This window comes from Sorex araneus, chromosome 1 (assembly GCF_027595985.1).
Source record: "Sorex araneus isolate mSorAra2 chromosome 1, mSorAra2.pri, whole genome shotgun sequence".
Lineage (NCBI taxonomy): Eukaryota > Metazoa > Chordata > Mammalia > Eulipotyphla > Soricidae > Sorex > Sorex araneus.
In genome coordinates, this window is record NC_073302.1 from 107,432,835 (window position 1) to 107,454,722 (window position 21,888).

Genomic DNA, 21,888 nt, shown 5'->3' on the forward strand with positions numbered 1-21,888 from the left:
CTGTGTCCAGGCGTGTACACCTGGCTCTGGGCTCACTCCCGTAGGGGCTCTGGGGGTACCAGAGATCTAACTCACGCCAGTTGATGCAAGCTGTACTCGCTCTCCAGACCCAAGGCTAATGATTTTTTTCCCAGTGTGTAGCCAACACTTGATAAACTCATTTATGCTGGAATGTGTTTGGGGCACTTTTAAAGATGGAGACGTGATCTTTACTTGACGTATCTGTGACGTAGTTTCCTCTTTGGATCTGAGGGCTCAGCTGTCTCCTGAAAGAGGGGAGAGGAGCAACATGCCCCTTGGAAGTCCAGATGCTCCATCCTATCTCCAGCAATGGTATCTGTGAATGAGTGCTTACCACTTCACTTGGTAGGATTTCTCCAGACTCCTGTAGCTATGGTTACCACTGACATCATTTGATGCTCAGCCTTGAGAATGGGAAGTGTAAGTCAGGAATATGAGGATGGGGCATTACCTCGCCAACAATATGACCATTTCGTAACTGGGGGTTATGAGTGTGAGATATAGTGACTAGGTATCAGCTACCCACCAGTCCTTTAGGGTGGGTCATGCCCTCCCAGGTGAAATCTCTCACTCTGGTAGAACACATCTTTTGTTGAGCCCGAGCATTTCCCAGAATGCTCCTCTTCCTCAACTGGAAAACCACATGTTGCAGAACCCAAATCCTGTTAACTTCTTGGAGACACTTTCTCTAGCTGTCCTGGGGCACACTGATCATTGTGACATCCTGCCAATGCTTTGTTCACCAGTGTCTGACAAATCAGATGAGCTCCAAGACAACCCCCAAATCTCCCTGAGAATGTGTGTTGTTCCACTGTCCAGAGTGGCGCTTCATAAACATTGGCACCTCAAAACTCAAAGTGAAAAGAGGCAGACCACACAGGGGCCTAAGTTTTAATATTACTGAAAAATAAAATAAAAGAAAGAAAAAAAGAGAAGAGAAAATAATTAATTACTTTCAAATAATCCAAATTCTTTCCTTTCCATATCTTCAAAATTTAAGGCAACCTGAGTTTGAATTACAGTATTCACAACTGAAAGATAATTGTTTATACCATTACTCATATTGCACATTAGAATCTTACTTTTTTAGTAGTGAGTTCATGTCTCTTCATCTATTCCCCCCTCCCACCCAAGTGTGCTTTTACTGAGCTGCTTTGTATACATTTCACGGATGGTACGTTTGGTCAAATGGAAACTCTTCAGGTTCTTATTCCGGACTTGAGTTGGGTCCTCTGTGGACATGAGCATTTGTGTAGGTGAACTAGAAGCCAGTGAAAGCTATGCAGAGACAGAAGGTGCGTCCGAAGGTCAAGGGTGGAAATGAGCACCTAAGGGTGAGTATTCCTCCCAACTGACCAGCCATGTTTGTCAGGAACATCTCATCCCCCTCCCCAAAACACACACAGGCATTAGAGAGTGGCTTCTCATTTGTTCTTGGTTTTCATGAGTTGACATAAATGCAAAAGTGTGCGGTAATTAGGAGGCCAGGTCCTGCTAAATACTTGAGCCTTTTAGTCTGTGACTAAAGTCTTATTCTATACTTTTAACACAGTGGTTTAAACACCAGTACCCATGATTATATTCTATAAAATGTGTCACTTTACCCTCTTAGGGACTATACTTTCCAAGGCAAGGTTCAGCACCTGTGAGGCATAAATACTGATGGTTTTCTTGAGAGGAGATCTGCATTTCTATTCAATACTCTATTTCTATCTTAATTTATATTTGAATACTGTATTTAATACTCCATTTCTATTTAATACTCTGCTCCTATCCCAGGGAGCAAGAGTGAGTGAGGACCCATGTCAACCTCTGGGCAATTCTCCCAGGACTGATAATGTATAATATGAGATCCAAACCAGCAAATTGTAACTAAGGAAGTTTGGTGCATTGACTTGCTGGATAGGCCCCTCAGCAGTGATTGTCTTTCCCTTCCTTTCTGGTTTTGTGATTCACTCTTCCCATTTCTGCAAATTGTTACATTCTCAATTCATTTGTGACAGTTTCTCAAATGGGAAAATATTACTTCAAGTATTGACAGAATCTGCTACCTATGTGTAGACATATTCTACTGTTAATCATACAAAGGTTGTTTTTAAGAAAATAGGTATGGGGGTGTCAGAGATGTAAATATGACCATCTTTAGCTTCCATGCTCAACCCATGTTTATAAGAAAAGTAAATCAGCATGCTTCCTTATCCTTTCTTGTTGCCCATTAAAATGTGCTCATCCCCTCCATTAAGAGGATAAAAATGTTGGAAAATCCCCAGGTGCCACCACTTAGCAACCTATTCCTGGAGAGTCGAGAGCCTCATTTTTCTTTTCCTGTTTTCATTTAAAAACAACTTATGCTGTGAAAGAGACACACTCCTCACTGCTGGGGAATGCATTTCCCAAGACTTCATTAAACCCAGTAACAGGATCAGTGTTGAAATGATCAAGTAGGTACAGAAGCTTTTATGAACCAGAAATGGAATTAAGAAGGGGCTCATTGACATGAAGGTACCGACAATTAACCCAAAGAATCACGACAGGTCTCTGCAAGTGCAAAGCAGAATTGTTTACAATATGTGCAAAGATGCACCCCTTTGGAGAGCATTTGCAGTGTGGCTCACAGGAGGCCCGATCTGTATTATGGATGGTACGGGTAGGAGTACAACTATTCCACTATCACAAATCATCTAGGTCTTTGCAAAAGATTTCACACTTGTTTAGAAGTGAGAAAACAGGCCATTATTTCTGGTGACAGATTTCTTTCATTTCAGAAAGAAAAAAAAATCACACAATCCAGTTTGCTAGCATGAAGGACAAGGCAGGCAGAGAATTTAGTACCTGGGCACACGAGGGTCTGTCGTACAACCTTCTAAACTCTCTCCCCATTCCCTTTCCAGAATGTCTCAAAAACTACACAGGGAACAAAAAGTTTGATCAAAATATATTTAAATCAAGCAAGAAAAAAAATATTTTGGGCCTTAAAGATATATTGTTGTTTTTTTTTTTAACCAAGGCGAGTGAAATGATAGGGATAATGATTTCAAGTATCAACTTATAAAAGATGTGATAAACCCAAAAGCAAAGAACAAGAGGACTCTTTTCTTCAGAAAAGTGTATTTGCAATTCAAGTGTTCATATAAAAAGCATAAATTTTAAAAAGTTCATAGATGTGTGTGTGTGTGTGTGTGTGTGTGTGTTCCCGAAGCGCTACTGGTTCTGCCATTCGTTACAATTACATTCCAACGTGTGCAGGGTGGGTGGCTGTCCCCTGGCTCCTTACACGGAAGTCACTCTCATGACCACCTCTCCGGAGCTGTTGTCTTCCGACAAGTCTTCGTGGGTCCTCATCCGATTGAACAGGTGCAAGAGCACATACCCGCACTGGAACCTCGGGGAGCTTAACTGCGTGGGGTGGACCAAGTTCCTGTTCCTCAGAGCTGACAAGGGCAGCCATAAAGTCCGACTTGTGGAAGACTCTCCCCGGCTACTTTCTTCGATATCTGTGGCTTTGTCATAATTTTGGACATCCCAGTGTAAATTAACTGCGCGCCAACGCTTAAAAACTCTGTAAACTGCAGCTCCTTCATGGACAATGAGACCTGAAATACAAGGGTGGAGGGGGCATGAGATAAAAGAGATAATCAGAACAGGGGAATGTTACCGGGTATATACATAAGGGATTAATGAAATAGTTTACTATTATTCATCATCATAAAGACATATGGTATAATGACTACTCAAATATTATGGCTAACGGCAAGCTTTTATTACAGTAATAGCAGCTCAGAATATCAACACCCAAAGAGGAAGGCTGCATTCATAAGTATCAATTAGTATCAGGGATAGAATTAACTGAGCCACCATGGAACAGAACACACCTGGGCATTTGCACTGCCCCAAGAGAATCATGTGTGGTTCATTCATTCATTCATGCACTGTTTCTGTATATTTCTTGATTGTCACAGTGAGCCAGACAATGTGTTAGGAACTTGGTCCCATGTGGCAACTTAAATTGAGAAATAGATATTAAAGTCGCTGCCATCTTGCCACTTCCTAAACCCAAGCCTGGCCCATAGTAGAAAGAGATGTTTGTTACTTTTTCCCTTCCTCAATGAGTCCACAACTGAAATGATGAAAGAATTGCTGGGGGAGTTTTGTGCCGGACCTCTCTCTGCTCAAGCGCCCCTGCGATCATCTGAAGAAAGTATCCCTCCTTCGTACAAACAAGGAACCCGCTCAGGAGCAGACAGCTAGCAGGAGTCGGGCCAGGATTCAAAGCCAGGCGCGGGATCCAAGTCTAACATGAACAGGAAGCTGGTGTGTTTCAGAGGCAGACTCTCCGGGAAGTAAACACAAGGCTGCTGGGACCATACACCGCAGCACATACATCACAGACGCCAGCTGGTACACGGTCTGATCTCTATCAGCCGCCCACGTCCCACCACACTCTGCGCGTTCACACATTTATGCCTTAGTAGGTAGTCCAAATTTTTTGAATGTGTGATGCTTCACACACACAAAAGGGAAATACTGAGGGTGGGAGGGAGAGGGATCCTTTTGGAAAGAGAGGCAAGGAGGAACTCTTCTCTTTAAGGAGGTTGAAAGCCCATTAAAACAGTGGTGATGGGCCAGAGAGATAGTATAGTGTGGGGGGAGGGGTTTGCCTTTCATGCAGCCAACCTGGGTTCAACCCTTTCCATCCCCTGTGGTCCCCCAAACCTCTCCAGGAGTTGATTCCTGAGTGCAGAGTCAGGGGTAAGCCCTGGGCACTGCTAAGGGTGGCCCTAAACACAAAACCAGAAACTAAACAGTGGCAAAGACAATGAATCTTTCTCCTTTGAATATGAACCATGGGATATTGTGTTTTAAGAGTATGTCAACTGGTACCATCACTTTTTTTAACAATTTTTTAAAAATTTTCAAGGAATGAGTTGCTTAAACCTTAGCAAGAAAAGAAAATATACAGACATAACAAGGTTTTATTTTTAGTTAGACTTCACTTTAGTCAGACTTCACTCCCACTGGGGAGAAGCCTATGTTCCCTCTTGAACATCCTCCCTCCCCCTCCCTCCCCCCTCCCTTCCTCCCTCCCCCTTCCTTCCTTCCTTCCTTCCTTCCTTCCTTCCTTCCTTCCTTCCTTCCTTCCTTCCTTCCTTCCTTCCTTCCTTCCTTCCTTCCTTCCTTCCTTCCTTCCTTCCTTCCTTCCTTCCTCTTTCTCTGTTTCTCCCTCTCTCTCTTTCACACCCCCTTCACACATTTCACTAAGTGGATTTTGTCCTTTTTTTTCCAAAATGTTTTTATTCAAACACTGTGAGACAGACTCTTACAATCACTTTTTAATAATAAATTTTAAAATAAGCAGATCTTGCCTCCTAGCACTGACCTTGAGTGTATGACCTAAAGAAACTCACACATGTGAACTAGGAAATATGTTCAAAAGTACTCATTGCAGGGCTGGGGAGATAATATGGCAGACATGGTGCATGTGGCTTGATTCCCATCACCACATTTGGTCCCCTGAGAACTTCCAGGAGTGATCTCTGAGCACAGAGCAGGAAAAAATTCTGAACACTGAGAGGTGTACTCCCCGAACCAAACCTCAAAAGCCAAACAAAACCTAACCCCCCAGCTGATTGCATAATTGAACTCAAGGGGAGAAAAAAATCAGTGTCAATGCCCATTCTGAACATAATGGATAAATTGTAATGGTTGAATTTAAAGGGGACTGTAGCAATGAAACAAAAGTAGATCCTAGAATCGAGAAGACAAATATGAAAAGACATGAACTTCTATGTTCACTGCAGCACAATGCACAGCAGCCAAGATCTGCAAACAACCCTAACACTTCCAATACATCAATGGGTAAAGAAGTTGCGGTCTATATGGACGGTGGAAGAGGAACTTGGGCAAGATACAAGTTCAAATCTTCTTTTGAGACAACATGGAAGGAACCAAAGGCATTAAAAAAAAAATTTTTTTTAGACCACAGTTTCAGGAACAATTCCTGACTCCGCACTCAGAAATCATTCCTAGTGGTGTTTGAAGGGACCATAGGGGATACCAGGGATCAAACCTGAGTTGGCCACATGCAAGGCAAAAGCCAGTTTACTATCTCTTCAGCCCCCTTAAAAAAATTTTCTAAGAGAAAAATGTTGAGAGGAAACCAAACACCAGGAAGTGATCTCTCTCATATGTAGCATGGTGTGATATAAAGAAACAAAGCAAGGGAAAAGCCAAAGGAAAAGAAGTCGCTGGACTCCCCACAGAGCTGAGTCTACCACAAAGGAAGAGAGAGGGGATGAAATGGCTGGCGGGGTGGTGGATGGATACTGGTACTTCAGGGTGGGGCTGTTATTGTAACACCTATTTCAAGAGGCTTGACACTAGAGCCCTAAAATATCTACAGGTTTGTAAACAACTTCATGCTAACTCAATAAAGTTTAATAAAAATAAATCCAAGGGGTCAAAGAGATCATACAGGAGGTAAAGCATTTCCTTGCATGTCACTGTTTGGGCCACAATCCTGGTTTGATCCCCAGCACCATGGACGGTCTCCTGAGCACCACGAGGGGTCTCTCCTGGACATACAGCCCTGGACACAACTTCTCAAAAAAATAAATACAGAGCCAATAATAAAAGTCACATGAAACAATTGAAAGTGATGGAAAGAAAAGACTGGGGATTAAAAAGATGCCACATATCAGATGGTGGGGTGAGGGTGGATGAAAGGGAGGAGACGGACTGAATATAACATAAAGACACTGGCGTGGGTCATGGGGACTTTGGTGGTAATGACGTGTGGTCACCAAGTCCATCACAAACATACAAAATGGGGATGGTGGGATAGTACCTTGGAGCAGGCACTTGACTTGCATGCGGTTGACTAGGATTCTATCCCCAGCACCCCATATGGTCCCCTAAGCACTGCCAGGAGTGATCCCTAAGCACAAAGCCAAGAGTAAGCCCTGAGCACTGCTGGGTGTGGCCTCAAAAACAAATTTAGAAAGTCCATGCGTATTACGACTATTATAAACATAGACATATTATTGGTGGAGATGTGAGTGTTCAACAGAGCACTTAGACCTAATCTAAGATGGGGAACAGACAATCCACATAGGAGAGACAAATAAGGAAGTAAGGAGAAAAAAGAAGCCAGATTAGAATTGCATTTTCAAGAAGGGAAAATTCAGAGTTCCATATTTTTTAGACCTGAGAAACGTATTATTGTCAGAGGCTGGCAGTCGCTGACACACAGTTACGACAAAAGAAGGGTCTGAACATGTTTTCAGTGGGAGAAATTATGTTTTTTTTTCTTCCCAGCTAAAGCAACACCAGATATGAGTAAGAAGGTACCCTTCCTCTGTCTCCTGCCAGGAGATAAGCTTTGACACATGTATTCAACTGCATTCCAAGTACATTATCAAAGGCAGTAGTTGGGGCCAGAGATAGAACAGTGGATAGGGGCATTGCCTTGCAATTGCTAACCCAGTTCAATCCCCAGCACCACACATGATTAACTGAGAGTGCCTAAAATGATTCTTGAGCACAGAGCCAAAAGTAAGCGCTGAGCACCACTGGATGCCACCACTCCTAACACCCTAAAGTGCTGTGGTTTAATAAATAAAAAAGTCTTAAGGCCAATGATACATGCTAGCAAAATAAGGAGAAATTTTAACTTCCCCAATGATAGAAATTTCAAATAGCAATTTGATCACATCTTCCCAAAGGAATAAATCAGGGTTGACCCCAACTGACCAGGTAATTTTGGGAAACAGAATTAGAAGCAGGACTATCGGATTGCAATTGATGATTCTATTAGGAGCTTCCTGAAATCTCTGTGGCCCATGATTGAACTTTTCTGGTTCAATTTTTCCTCTTTAAAATGCACTCGGAACTCCTAATCTCTACACTCAGCAGGATAGTATGAAGACAAATTGGAATTCATCAAGCTTGGTTTTCCTTGGAGATGGTAACTCTATAAATGCAAGACACTGTTATTAACTGAAAGTCAATAGTCAATCTACATGGTTCGGAACATCCATTCCCACTGATCCCCAGTGATTAGGGTCTGGGACAGGCTCATTCCCAATAAGGATGGACTTGCTGGGGGAGTCTCTTACAGCATAGGTGCTATTTTCTTTCCTAATTTCTTTTTTTGAAGGTTAGAAATAAGATAATTTCCTAAAGTGTAAAGTCACTTTCTGGGACTATATTTCCAGAACCCCTTTTCTAAATACATAAATTGGCTCCACGTGCAGCAATGATATCCAAAGTCTTATCTGCACATTCTGAGCTGACAGTGTTCACAAAGATGTCATGTTTCTTCTTACTTAATTGCATTACGAGTTATGAATATACATTTCTAATTTTATCCTTTATGAGTTTTCAGAATTTTTCCTCACTTTCTGGAAGCTTCTATTCTATTGAATAATGAGGAAATTCTTCTTGCCACGCTCCCCCGTGGCTGTTCTTGACAGATTCCTTCTCTAAATCTGCAGCTGTGGCTCATGGGAGGTCCTCGACGGCCAGGATGGTAGAAACACAGGAGTGAGGACTCATTCTCTTCTAACTCATGTGTTAGAAACCGGGCTTTCCAAAGCTGCGTTGTCACTTGTCCTTACTGAGGGTGGCCTCTGGTCCCGGAAGGAAGCTCACTTTTCCTGCGGACCTCACTGTCTGAATGATAACTCAAGGTGAGCCTGAAAATGAATTTGTCTTGACCCTGAAGGTCATGGCAATAGGTTTAGATTTGGTTTTTCATTTAGTCGCTAAGCATGATGGAAAAAGCGGTAATACTTTCTACAAAATGGAAACATTAAATCTTTTAGGCTAGTTTCCATATTAATAGCAGCATGGTTTTCAATAAGATGATCTATCGGGCATTATTTTTAAAATTTGAGGAAATAGAGGAGAAAGCAAAAGGGGCGGTGGGAGGTGCTTGGCTGTTGTTTAAATTTTTTTTTTTTTTGCTTTTCGGGTCACACCCAGCATGCACACCCAGGGATGCACAGGGGTTACTCCTGGCTCTACACTCAGGAATTACTCCTGGAGGTGCTGGGGGACCATATGGGATGCTGGGGATTGAACCCGGATTGGCTTCGTGCAAGGCAAACGCCCTACCTGCTGTGCTATCACTCCAGCTCCTGTTGTTTAATTTTTTTAAATCATTTTCTTCCCTGTACATTTAATTGAAGCATTCCCTTATAGGCACGCAAAGGAATATTTTTATTAGGGAATTATTTTTTAAAGCAGTTTTAAATAATTTTTTTGTTTGGAGTAGAAGCACAGTGAATAAAGCACATCCAAATTTTTGAAATGGTGCCTTAGTTGAAATTCTCTTAAGGTAGCAGTAGATAAGCTAATTACTTGAAGAAATAATGGAAAGGACCACTGAGATAAATATGATCTTATATTCATATGATTGTATAGGTACTCACACAACATTTTCAATATAGACAAACAATGTGTTGCAATTAAACGAGACTTGCAAAATTTATGGTCAAATACAAATTTTTTGATATTAACTACCCAAACCTTTGGTAAAACACTTTAGCTTTTTGGTGTTAGTTGTCTAAGTCAGGGCTATTGTTGAATAGGCTTAGTATTTGCTAAAATAATCTAAAAACTAATTTATTATTAAAAATAAGTTTTGTGCCAAGCACTGTGCTAAATGCTTTTACATATATGGTTTTTACTTGCATGTAATTGGCAGATATCACACAAATAGATATCACACCGCAGATATCACACAAGTAGAAAGTATTATAGAACAATCTCAGACATTGGTGGAGGAAGCTGAGTCCTAGAGGGACTTAACCACTAGTCTAACCTCACAAAGCTCAAGTTATGAAACAGAGATCGGAGCCCAAGGTGGTCTAGAAGTAAATGTGGAAGACAGCCGTCCTACCCATGCTAATCTTTCATGTTCAGAAGACTCCGCTAGTCATAGAATGACTAACCAGCTACAATCCCAAATCCACCCACATGCAGAAGCCCTAATGCTGCTATGACACTCTGAAATGGGGACTTTGAGAGGGACTTTGAGTCATATTCAGCCAGAAATGGGCTCTGGCAATGGGGTCAATGCCCTTTTCCAAAGAGGTTGAAACGTAAAATTGTTCTCTTTCCTTGTACATGCACCAAGAAAACGCCACTTGAGCACACAACAAGTTGACTTCACTCGAGCTGGGGAGAGCATCACAGATCCTGCCCTTGACCAGGCATCTGTAAGTAATGAAGCCTCCTTGTCCGGGCACCTCCTGTGTCTTGTGTTAGAGCAGTTCAAAAAGACTAAGGCAGACATGGTTGCTAAGTTCCATCACTTTCTCACATAATATGGATAAATTAAATCTCGGAGGTTATAATTTGGGCAAAGTTGGTGCTTTTTTTTTCTTTTTGTGTCATACCCAGCGATGCACAGGGGTTACTCCTGGATCATGCACTCAAGAATTACTCCTGGCGGTGCTCGGGGGACCATATGGGATGCTGGGACTCGAACCTGGGTCAGCCGCGTGCAAGGCAAATGCTCTATCCACTGTGCTCTCTCTCCAAGCCCCAAAGTTGGTGCTTTTTACATCCTTGAGCATCACAGATACTGCCAATGTAACAGCCCCCCCACCCCACCCCTCCGATCTATGGAAGAAAAAAAAGTAGGAAAGCCAGGTTCCAAATGGTAGGCTGTGGGGCTCAGAAATTCACTGAGTGAATTCACATCCACTCTGAGTTTCCCTGAGAAATACAAGGTTCTCTCCGATGAAACACAGAGGAGCACCAGTTACCACCCTATGCAGGGTTGGTCAAGGGGCCTCACGGAGAGCAGATCACCAGCCCCTCACCACAGACAGTGGGCACCAACAGGGCTCTTGTGAAAGTGTGCGCGATTTCCCCTCTGAATTTCAACACTGCACTGCCACTCATGAAGCACTTCTATAACATTTACACCAAATCAACCCTGTAAACCTAATCCGGTTCCACCTGAGAAGATGGTGTGCACTGAAACTAAGAAATAAACGTGGGGCTTATTTCTTCTTGGTTATTCGCAGTGCCAGGGCTTGAACCCAGACCGTAGGCAGACCAAGCGTGCACTTGGTTGCTGAGTCACATCCCCAGTCTTGGAATGAATTTAACTTAATGACAGATTAGAGTCAATCTCATCAACTGACCTCAGTTTTGACTCCCTAAGATTCCGGTACGGGGTGAAGACCTATCTATGCATCGTTACATCCAAAGCAAATAACTAAATGAGGCTGGACTCCAAGAAATGCCTTGCTACAATCATCTTTGCTAGAACAGAATGAAATAAGAGACATTAACCCTCTGGCACAGTTTCCCAACATGCCCTAATTTAAATGCTCAACAGTGATGGAGACTTCGATACTAGGATCAAGATAATCATTTTAAAAGCCCATCCCCTCCATCATCAAATCTTGTTAACACAAGTCTTAAAGAAATAACTCTAAATCATTACTGTTCTGTACAGGGATGCTTGGCTAGATGGAGCCATAATTGAAGTTTAAAGCATATATGTACATTACAAAATTTTAAATTTAAATAGAAATATCAGGGAGATTGAGAAATAATTCCCATGTCACCATAACAGTTATTAATAAACTAGTATACTAAAATCCAGCCTCTGAAAACTATAATTGTCCTGATTACATATAGATATCTTTGTGAATATACATTTTTATTGTTTCTAACACCAGAGCAAATCATATAAAGTAATATTCCACAAAAACTGCATTTACATGTAAAATAATTTATAAAGGATGAGTTCTTCCTATTGCCAAATATCATTTGGATAGGTAGATAGGGGTGTGTGTGTGTGTGTGTGTGTGTGAGAGAGAGAGAGAGAGAGAGAGAGAGAGAGAGAGAAAGAGCGGGAGGGGAAGTGATAAAGAGATTGAGAAAGATATTTTTCCACTCAAAATCAAATTGAGAATGATGAATGAGGATTATGGGCTAGCTACAGAGCTTAAAGCTCAGAGGTTCAAATACAGATTCATCATTATCACTGGAAATAAAATCTTCTGTGCAAGAAATGTGATAATAGCAAAAAATGATTGAGGAATCTCCTGCAACATGAAAGCCCTTGAGGCTCCAAGCCACTGGATGCCCAAGCACTGACCCTGAGCCCCCTCCTCCCTAAGGCAGAGAACAGCACAGGCGGATATGATGGAACCCCCAGGGACAGTTCCCTGAGACCACGCGTCCTCAACACCACTCCTTCTCCCAACCCACACAATGAAATATACCCGTCACTTCCTAGAGGCAAAGAGCATGCCTGTGTTGGCACTGCTGCGTGGACGATACCACTACCTGGGTACAAACAAGGTCAGCAAGCCCACTTTTCACATAGGGTATAGCTAAGCTTTCCCTGGCTGGCGGTGAGGGCACCCCTTTTCTGAAAAGTCCTGCAGAGCTGAATCTGCCATCTGATAGCCATCCACGCCCCCTCTCCACCCCAAGTCAACTAAAGCCAAATCTAGGGATCCCTTGGCTGTTTCTCTCCCCCTGGCACATCCTTCTGCTAACTCTGGCTTTTCAGCTAATCTGAGATCAAACCCAGCACTGCTTGGCTTCAAACCTGCCCGGGACCATTTGCTTATACATCGGTGACACCAATCCGCCATATGTTTCTCAAATGCAGTACCCTAGTTGCTACATCACTTGTAGGATACCTAAAAGCGACTCAATAAATCTTTGTGCAAGTAAAGAGAGGAAAAAAAGAGAGTCATGAATCCTGGAATCTAAAGAATGTCAAGGATTGAATGAACCGAGTTATGACAGTGAGAGCAAACCAAAAGAGATCTCAAATACTGGTCTTTAAAAACACGAGAGGACAATTCTAAGACAGATAAACAGAGAGAGGCTCTCCAAGACCAGAGACAAATTAAGCTTTAGAGAATTAGGTCTGAACTTTGTGACAGCAGGTTTAGATCCCAGGAGCCCACAGTCCCCACAGGCTATGTACACACACAGTTTCCCCTTGAACAGCATAGGTTTGAACTACTTTAGACCACTTACATGGATACACCTTTATTTTTATGTTTTTCATGTATTTTTTAGTGGATCACTGTAAGGTACAACTACAGAGTTATAAACATTCATGCTTGCGTTCCAGTCACACAATGATCGAGTACCCATCCCTCCACCAGTGCCCATTCTCCACCACCAATGACCCCAGTATCCCTCCCACCATCCCCACCCAACCCTCCCCCTCCACCCTGCCTCTGTGGCAGGGTGTTCCCTTTTGTTCTCTCTCTCCTTTTGGGTGTTGTGGTCTGAAATAGAGGTATTGAGTGGCCATCATGTTTGGTCTATAGTCTACTTTCAGCACATATCTCCCATCCTGAGCAGGTCCTCAGAGCACCCTTTACCTGGCGTTCCCTTCTCTATGCGAGCTGCCCTCTCCCCTAGCATGTGAGGCCAGCTTCCAAACCGTGGAACTAACCTCCTGGTACTTAGCTCTACTATTTTGTGTGCTAGTCTCCCATTCTGTTGCTTTACATTCCACAGATGAGTGCAATCTTTCTATATATGTCCCTTTCTTTCTGACTCATTTCACTTGACATTATACTTTCCATGTTTTTCATATTTTTAAAAGACTTTTATTCTCAATTTTTAAAAAATTGAATCACCGTGAGATACAAGTTACAAAGCTGTTCATGACCAGATTTCAGTCAGACAATGTTCCAACACCCATCTCTCCACCAGTGTATATTTCCCACTAGTTTCCCTCCAACTCCCCCAACCCCCGCCCTCTCTCCTTTTGGGGTTTGCAGTACAGATACTGAGAGGTTATCATGTTTGTCCCTTTACCTATTTTCAACACAGTTCTTATCCAGACTGAACATTTCCAAGTATCTTTGTCATAGTGGTTCCTTCTCTTCCCCAACAGACAACATAAGCCTACATGATCAATAAATGAAGCAGAGGCGGTAAATACATTTTCTTTTTCTTATGATTTCCTTAGTGACATTTTCTTGACTAGTCTACTTTGTTGTAAGAATGCAGTATATGATACAGGTAACGTACAAAATGTGCTCATCAACTATCCATATTATTGGTAATGCTTCCTGTCAGCCATAGTTTATTAGTCACTAAATTAGGGGGTGGGGGTAAAAGTAAGGAGGAGATTTTCAGCTAGGCTGGTTGGTGCCTTTAACCCCTGTATTGTTCGACAGTCAAACAAACTAACAAAAAAATCAACTCTATGTTATATATGCAACATATGTAAACACACATATAAACAGAGCACACACCCTCTAACGCCTAATAAGCAGACATGGCTTCATCCCTTCTATTTCTAGGCAAAACAGGAAGGAAAATATTACAAAATATGCTGGCCACTCATTTGTACATTGGCTTTTCTAAGAAGTTAATCCACCAAGTTATTGATTTCTCTTATCCATTGGTAAGTAGAAAAATCTCCTGTCATTTTTTGATTACTCACTGCTGGGGCACAAAACAAAACTGTCACTGGCATATTCAGAGAATGTCCCTCAAAAGGTATAAGCATTGTTACTCAGGACCCGAGACCCAGAGGTCTTGACCTGGGTTGACTGAAGAGTCACGATTAGTGTCCCAGCTCCAAATCACAGCAGACTCTTGGCACCCAGGAGTTCTCCTTACCCAGAGCTTCTCTCACCCATGTCTGTTTGGCCTAAAAGCATTACGCAGACAATGAAGTAGCTAGAACCCAAACCTCTTCAGCAATATTGGAGACTGGGTTTGTAAATTCTCCTCTACCTTTTTTTTTGGAGGGGGATGGGAAATTGGACCACACCCTACTCCTGGCTCTGCACTCAGGGAACACTTCCAGCGTAATCCCGGGGACCTTACAGGGTGTGGGGAAGAGAGCACAACTTTTATGTGTGCACGGCAAATGCCCTATCCTCTGTATTATCTCTCTTGGCCTTGGGCTTGTAAATTCTCCTCTCCTCTTTCCCCTGAAGAGTTATATATGCTAAAGCATTTAGACTGACACTGGGTGGATTACAGTGACCTTCACAGTCTTAAAAATCAACTCCACAGACAGTGATGTAATAGTATTCGGTTTTAAAAACCAATCGATGTCCCTTCTTCTATATTAATTCAAGCTCTTAGGCTGGGAAATCTACTTTGGTTGATACTTACTTCCCACACGAAAGACAGTTTTTAAATAGGTCTGTTAGTGGATTTTTTCCTAGTGGCAGATAGAAAACAAAACTAAGTTTTCCTTCCTTCAGAGTAAATTGCACCTGTACTGGTTATTCAATCTTTGAAGGTGGGTATAATATTCTAAAAGATCTAATTAAAATGTCTAATTAAAACCTGTTTATCTCTGTGACCTGTAATAAGCTATTTTATTTGTTAGCTTTGTGTTTTTGTTTCTCTTAAATCACACAGGCAGTGGGTAAATTACAAATGGAAACTACCATCGAAGCATATCTAAAATTCCTAGTTCTTCAATTTTAAGCACGTAATATCAGTGAGCCTTTAATTGAAAACATTAATGGCATGTCAAGCCTGAATATAAAAATGCTCCAGAGTTAGGCTTCCTTAACGTATCATTCTGTGCCACAGACACCAAATCCAAGGCAGGAAGTGCTTCAATCCATAAATCCTTCTTATTAAGACACAATTTTTGCTTAGAAGAATGGTGAAAGATGACTTTGTAAAAGAACAAATCATACAAAACACGATCCCAAGTATCCTTAGAGATGCTTTTTCTTTCTTTTTTTTTTCTTTTTGGGTCACACCCAGCAATGCACAGGGGTCACTCCTGGCTCTGCACTCAGGAATTACCCCTGGCGGTGCTCAGGGGACCATATAGGATGCTGGGAATCGAACGCGGGTCAGCCACGTGCAAGGCAAATGCCCTACCGCTGTGCTATCGATCCAGCCCCTAGAGATGCTTTTTCGATAGCACTGTAGCACTGTTGCACTGTTGTCCCAATGTTCATCGATTTGCTTGAGCGGGCTCCAGTAACTACTCCATTGAGACTTGTTGCGGGTAGGGTGTTTGCCTTGCATGCGGCCGACCCGGGTTCTATTCCTCCTTCCCTCTCGGAGAGCCCCGAAAACTACCAAAAGTATCCCGGTTGCACGGCAGAGCCTGGCAAGCTACCCATGGCGTATTCGATATGCCAAAAACAGTAACAACAAACTTTTTAGGTGAAAAACCAAAAATCACACAAATGAAACCCTTCCTTTTCTCATGTCTAGAAATCTTGGAAAACACAAGCTGGGTTTCATCTCCGTGTACCTCTCTGTGGCTCCCTGTGGCTCTGGAGTGCTGCCTGGTCCTGAGTGAGCACCCACAGTGCCCCCACCGCTGTCTTCTGTGTAGGAGCACTGTTTAGAAGAACCACGGTGCTCACATCCTGCGCATTCTCTCCTACGCAGGAGCAGAAGACACCTCCCGGTCCTTGGGGAAAAGTGGGCGACTGTTTTTTGGGGGATGCCCTACCCCTCCTTGGAAAAGAGTGGGTGCTTATTTTGGGAGGACACCTCACCCCTCCCTGGTAAAAAAATAGGCACCTGTGCAGAGGGGACACCCCCCCTTCCTGGTAAAGAATGGGTGCTTGCTCTGGGATGTCACCACCTCTCCCTGGTAGAGTGGGTAACTCGTGCTAACAGGACACCCCACCCTCCCTGGTAAAGAGTGGGTGCCTGGGCTGTGCAGGGGGGGATCACCTCAGGTGCTTCTGTGTCCCCAGATGAGGGACGAGGAGGTCAGAGCTCCTGTGACAGCACGGTTGACCTGCTGCTGCTTCCACAGAGAACATTCCAGGGCCAAATCAGGGTGGTCTTAGTAAGAAGCCCATTTCAAAGTGGCCGAGGGAGACCCTCAGGTGTCTCTGTTGCTGCTATTTTGTTTCCCAGCCTAACATGTTTATAGCACTGTCGCACTGTCCTCCTGTTGCTCATCGATTTGCTCGAGGGGGCACCAGTAACGTCTCCATCGTGAGACTTGTTACTGTTTTTGGCATATCGAATACGCCACGGGTAGCTTGCCAGGCTCTGCTGTGCGGGCGGGAGACACCCAGTACTCTCCGAAGGGATGGAGGAATCGAACCCAGGTGGGCCGCATGCAAGGAAAACACCCTACCCACTGTGCTATCGCTCCAGTCCAACATGTTTATAATCTGCACAAACTACTCTGCTGGTTAAAAAGGGGAAATCACAAAGAATAAAGTGGTGCAGAAGTGCGCAAGCATGCTCCCTGTCCTGTACAGCCACACACACCCACACCCACACTCACATACACACACACACACACACACACACACACACACACACACACACACAGCCTTCAGGCCCTCATCCTTGTCAGTCATGCTGGGCGCCCTGGCCCCTGGCTCTCCTAGCCCTGCTTCACTCACTCTTCGCTCCTGCCTCAGCGTTTCTATTCCAGAAACGAAGCCCAAGCTCTCCAACGTGGCCAGCCGCAGCCGACAACCACCCCCTCATCCCCCTCCCCCTCCCTCTTCTCCTCTCCCGCTTCCGGTAGGCCCTGAGTTCGGGGCCTGCAGCCCTGCCCCTACCTGCCAACTTCCTGCTCCTGTGTCATCCTTCCCCAGTAGCTGGCAGGAAGCGCCCGAGCCAACCGCTCTCTTCCCATGGAAACACCTCGCTCCGTCCCGACTCCCGCCGGGAATCTACCCTCATGTGTGGTGTGCCCTGGGGGTCTCTCCGGATGCCCGTCCCCTCCTGGCCCTCCCCGTCTCCCCACGGCCACCAAACTGGCCACATCTTTCCTGCAGTTAACTCGCTCGGGAACACTGGCTGCCAGTCTTCACACAGGATAACCCTGTGCCCGAGTGATCAAACCCTCTCTCTCCTCTCCTCCAGCACGGCCTTCTCACCCTCAGCCATCCCGTGGGCTCTTCAGCCCCCTGAGGCCCATCCATATGTAGCCGATGATGCTCAGGGGCTCCCTGACTTCCCCCGAACTCCGTCCGCAAGGCTCTCCAGATCGATGCTGCTTCTCGTAGCCTGCTCCCTGCACTGCGCCTTCCCTGCTACCGCCCCTCCTCCTCTCCAACCTGCTCTCACACCATGTTTACCATGTATCTGAGTCTCACCTGAGGCCCCTTGGAATCTCTCGGGGGTCCACAGGAGGGTGTAGAGTTATATGAACAGCCTCCCTCCGTCTGTCCTCATGTCTATTTCTCTCTCTTTGTGTCTCCATGACTCCATTCCTCGCGTAGCTTCACCAGCAAGGAGAAAGCACCATCCCTGTACACCTCCCCTGGAACAGCCGGATGGCAAAGATTCTGCAAACATTCCATCATCATATCTCACTGGGAAGCAGCAACTGCTCACCAATGACCAAAATTGTTGGGGATTTGTCTGATTTCCTACAATGCTTCTTTTTAACTGCTGAGAATTATATTTGACAGCAGTTTCATGTGTCATGAAATAAAAAAATGATCCTTCTTGGATTTTTTCCCCCAAGCAATCCCGAATTTGTACAAAACCTGGTAATGGACCACGGACCCCGGATATGTTTGCGCTCTCTCTCTCTCTCTCTCTCTCTCGCTTGCTCTCTCTCTCTCTCTCTCGCTCTCACTCTTGTACTCCATGCTTAGGACACAAGACATCCTCAGAGAATGTCAGCTGACTAGATGACTGTTAACCCTGACAGCACTGTTGTCGGCTGACAAAGATGTCAGTGAGAGACCCACCACTTTCTGTGGAGGAAGACAGAGTCCAGTGGAACTTCAACTTGAACTTTACAAGGCCAAAGGAGGAAGGTGTTCAGTTGCGTTTTTCTCCCCCTGCCCTGAGAAGTCAAATTTCAAATACAGCTGACAAGTTCCCTTTGATTTCATTTCCTGGAACAATATTATTAATAACTATGATAATAACCTGGAGAGAAATTGGTAAACATCAGTGTGATTCAGGCTTCGAAAAGCCTATAATTTGTACCTCCAGAATAAAGAGATAATAACTGCCTACTTCCCAAAGCATAAAGATTTGTCTTTTCTTGAATATTTTTGACATTACGAAGGGCTCGCCTGTCCCACCCATGCAAGCTGGCTGTGCTATGAAATCAGAAATGCAGATGCTTTCTGGAGACAAATGCTGTTTGCGCTTCAGACTGGTCACTTTGGGTCACTCTAAATGAAGTGTGGAGCATGAAGCTTGTTAAAACAATCTGAAATTAAAAAAGCAATGATTGTGGGGCTGGAGAGACACCACAGGGGATATAGCCTTTGCCTTATATGCACTCGACCCCAGTGCGATCGCCGGCACGACACAGAGTCCTGGAGTACCACCAGGGGTGGCCTAAAACTTTCCCCCCTCCTCCCAAATGCAATGGCTGTGCTCCTTTATCTCAGAAACAATTTCACATGGCCTAAATGGCAGAGATATCCCGGCTACCCATGTCCCACACCCAAGTGCCATGTCCCCAACCTCAGTCCAGGAGGAAATCTGGAGGGAAATGTAGAGACGCTAAGAGAAGCAAGAGCAGAAGTTTCTGAGCCTCCAGTATTAGCTCGGGTGAGGGTCAAAAGAGCCAGATCGTATTGCTGGGAGGACAGAGTTTCCCACCATCAAACGACTCATCAGGAAAATGGATTCATTTTTTGCAGCAGAAACAGAGGATCCAATTATCAGCTTGGGTCTGCAGGGAAAGCCACGATACAAAAGGAACTCAGAGGCCAATCAACATTCCGAGTTACTTTGCCTCACAGTTGAGCTTCCCTTGCAGGCCTGATGATTCACTCGGACATGTCCGTGTTGGGGCTTCCTACGGCACTGAGAAAGAGACAAAGGAACAGCATTGCCTGCCACCTGCCTCCCACGGCCATCCTAGCGCCTGGGCCCCCACTCCGGCTGATGCCAACCCACTGCCCTTTGACGCCCCTTTCTGCCAAGTGATCCCAAAAGCTGCTGTATCAAGCCTGGTAATGGTGGTGCTAATAATGGCGGTGCTAATTCGGTGGCAGATATGCTCTGTCGAATGTGACAAAAGACTGAGTCTAGCTTCCATGGTTTGGGAATTTTATAAATGAAGAAGAAACAAACAAAACAATAAACAGCTTTAGCTAGCTCTGATGCCTTATGTTCAAACTTGTTGGCAACTAGCTCTGATTATTATCAGAGCTATATTATTTCTGTGCCCCAAAAAGAGTCTGAGAGCTCTATGAGCTCCACATTTTTAAGAAAAATCTTTAGTGGGAAAAGGTTTCCAGACACATTTGCATCTTGGCTGGCCTTGGGTGAGTCAGGAAAGGCTTGGCCATCAGACTTGCATGGCTGCCCTGAGCAAGGCAGCACCTTGCAGAGTGTGTATTGCAGGGGGGAGAGGGGGGAGGGGGCTCCAAGGGCGCCCAGGGTCCATGGCCAGGACCTCAGGAATTTGCAAGCACTGTGCTGAGTGGCTCCAAACACTGGTAGGTCTGGCTCTCAAAACCAAAAAGCAAAACAGAAAAAAAAAAAGGGAGGGTGTACATGGGATTCGTCTGCTCCACGGGTACAGACGTTTCCCAGTGGGTACAGAGTAGGGATGCTTCCATCCCAAAGTGGCTAGGTCACCATGGGGTGGTCACCATGAGGGTCAGCCATTTCTGGGCTCCTGGGAGACCCATCACCATTTCTGACAATCACTGTCACTGTCATCCTGTTGCTCATGGATTTGCTCGAGCGGGCACCAGTAACGTCTCCATTGTGAGACTTGTTGTTACTGTTTTTTGGTATATCGAATATGCCACGGGTAGCTTGCCAGGCCCTGCCGTGCGGGTGAGACACTCTCGGTAGCTTGCCGGGCTCATCGGGAGGGGTGGAGGAATTGAACTCAGGTTAGCGGTGTGCAAGGCTAACACCCTACCTGCTGTGCTATTGCTCCAGCCCATTTCTGACAGTATGCAGAGTATTTGAAGAACTACGGAGGTTTCAGAGAGTGAGAAGAAGCTCTTGTCTGTGGTTCTCCTCTTAACCCTTTCCTAATCAAATGGGCCCTCATTGCTTCCCTTGATTTGATTTTGTTGTTGTTGTTGTTGTTTTCGGAGTGAGCACACCTGGCTGTGCTCTGTCTGACTCCCAGCTCTGTGCACAGGCATCACTCCTGATAGGACTGAGGGGGCAGTACGGGGTGCCAGGGATTGGATCTGGGTTCGCCACGTGCAATGCAAGTGTTCCAGTTGCTCGACTATCTCTCTGTCTCACGGATGTAGAGAATGTAATCTGCGGGGGCTCATCCAGGTGTCCGTGTACCTGTAAGCGTGTCCTCTCTAGCTGGGAGCTCATCTTCCCTCAGGGCAGAAGCATGAGGCCACACCCTTTAGCTTCTGACTTCAGATGATGCCCCTCACCCCCCTGCCCCATCTCCTTGCAGGGCCCAGGTGTCTTGACATGGGCTAAATATCCAGGATCTACAACTGACTTCGGAAGCTACAGTCACGTCAACTCTCCAGGCCCATGCTACTGAGTTTCCCTTTGCTAACTTATCTGCTGCTGTGCGGATTCCTCGTCTCGCTCAAGAAACACCAAGGGGTGGGGGAGAGGGATTTTCCCTGTCTCGACAGGAATTTCAAACAGCTTCCCTGGGAACTATTTGACACATCTGGTATTTAGCTATAAATATTTTACAGTTAGGAAAACTGCTGTCTCTCCACAGTGGCTCAAGACAGCCCATCGGAACAAATAGTGTTGCCTTCACACACTTGTGATTTGCTCTTTCAAATCTCGTGCTTTCAGAAGCCCAGGGCTGGCGACCCCCCAGCAGTTGGGTATAAAACCCAGGCTCTCATGCAGTGGCCAGCTCCTGCCTTTCTGTCTGCTCTGAGTGATGGCACGCCTCAAACTTCAGTGCTCACTTATTTCTTGCCCTTTCTTCTCAGTAAATAGGTTTCCCACCAGAAATACTTCCAACAATAT

At 44.7% G+C, this 21,888-nt stretch overlaps 1 protein-coding gene across 1 annotated transcript in view; it reads right to left on the reverse strand.

Annotated features, from left to right (window-relative positions):
• Positions 1-1,176: 1,176 nt before the first annotated feature.
• MARCHF11 (membrane associated ring-CH-type finger 11) overlaps positions 1,177-21,888 on the reverse strand; it is a 138,568-nt gene continuing 117,856 nt past the window's right edge. Inside the window, exon 4 of the mRNA XM_055140727.1 lies at positions 1,177-3,614. Within this exon, the coding sequence (XP_054996702.1) occupies positions 3,292-3,614 (323 nt within the window). The 3' untranslated portion in view covers positions 1,177-3,291. The remainder of the gene's footprint in view (positions 3,615-21,888) is intronic.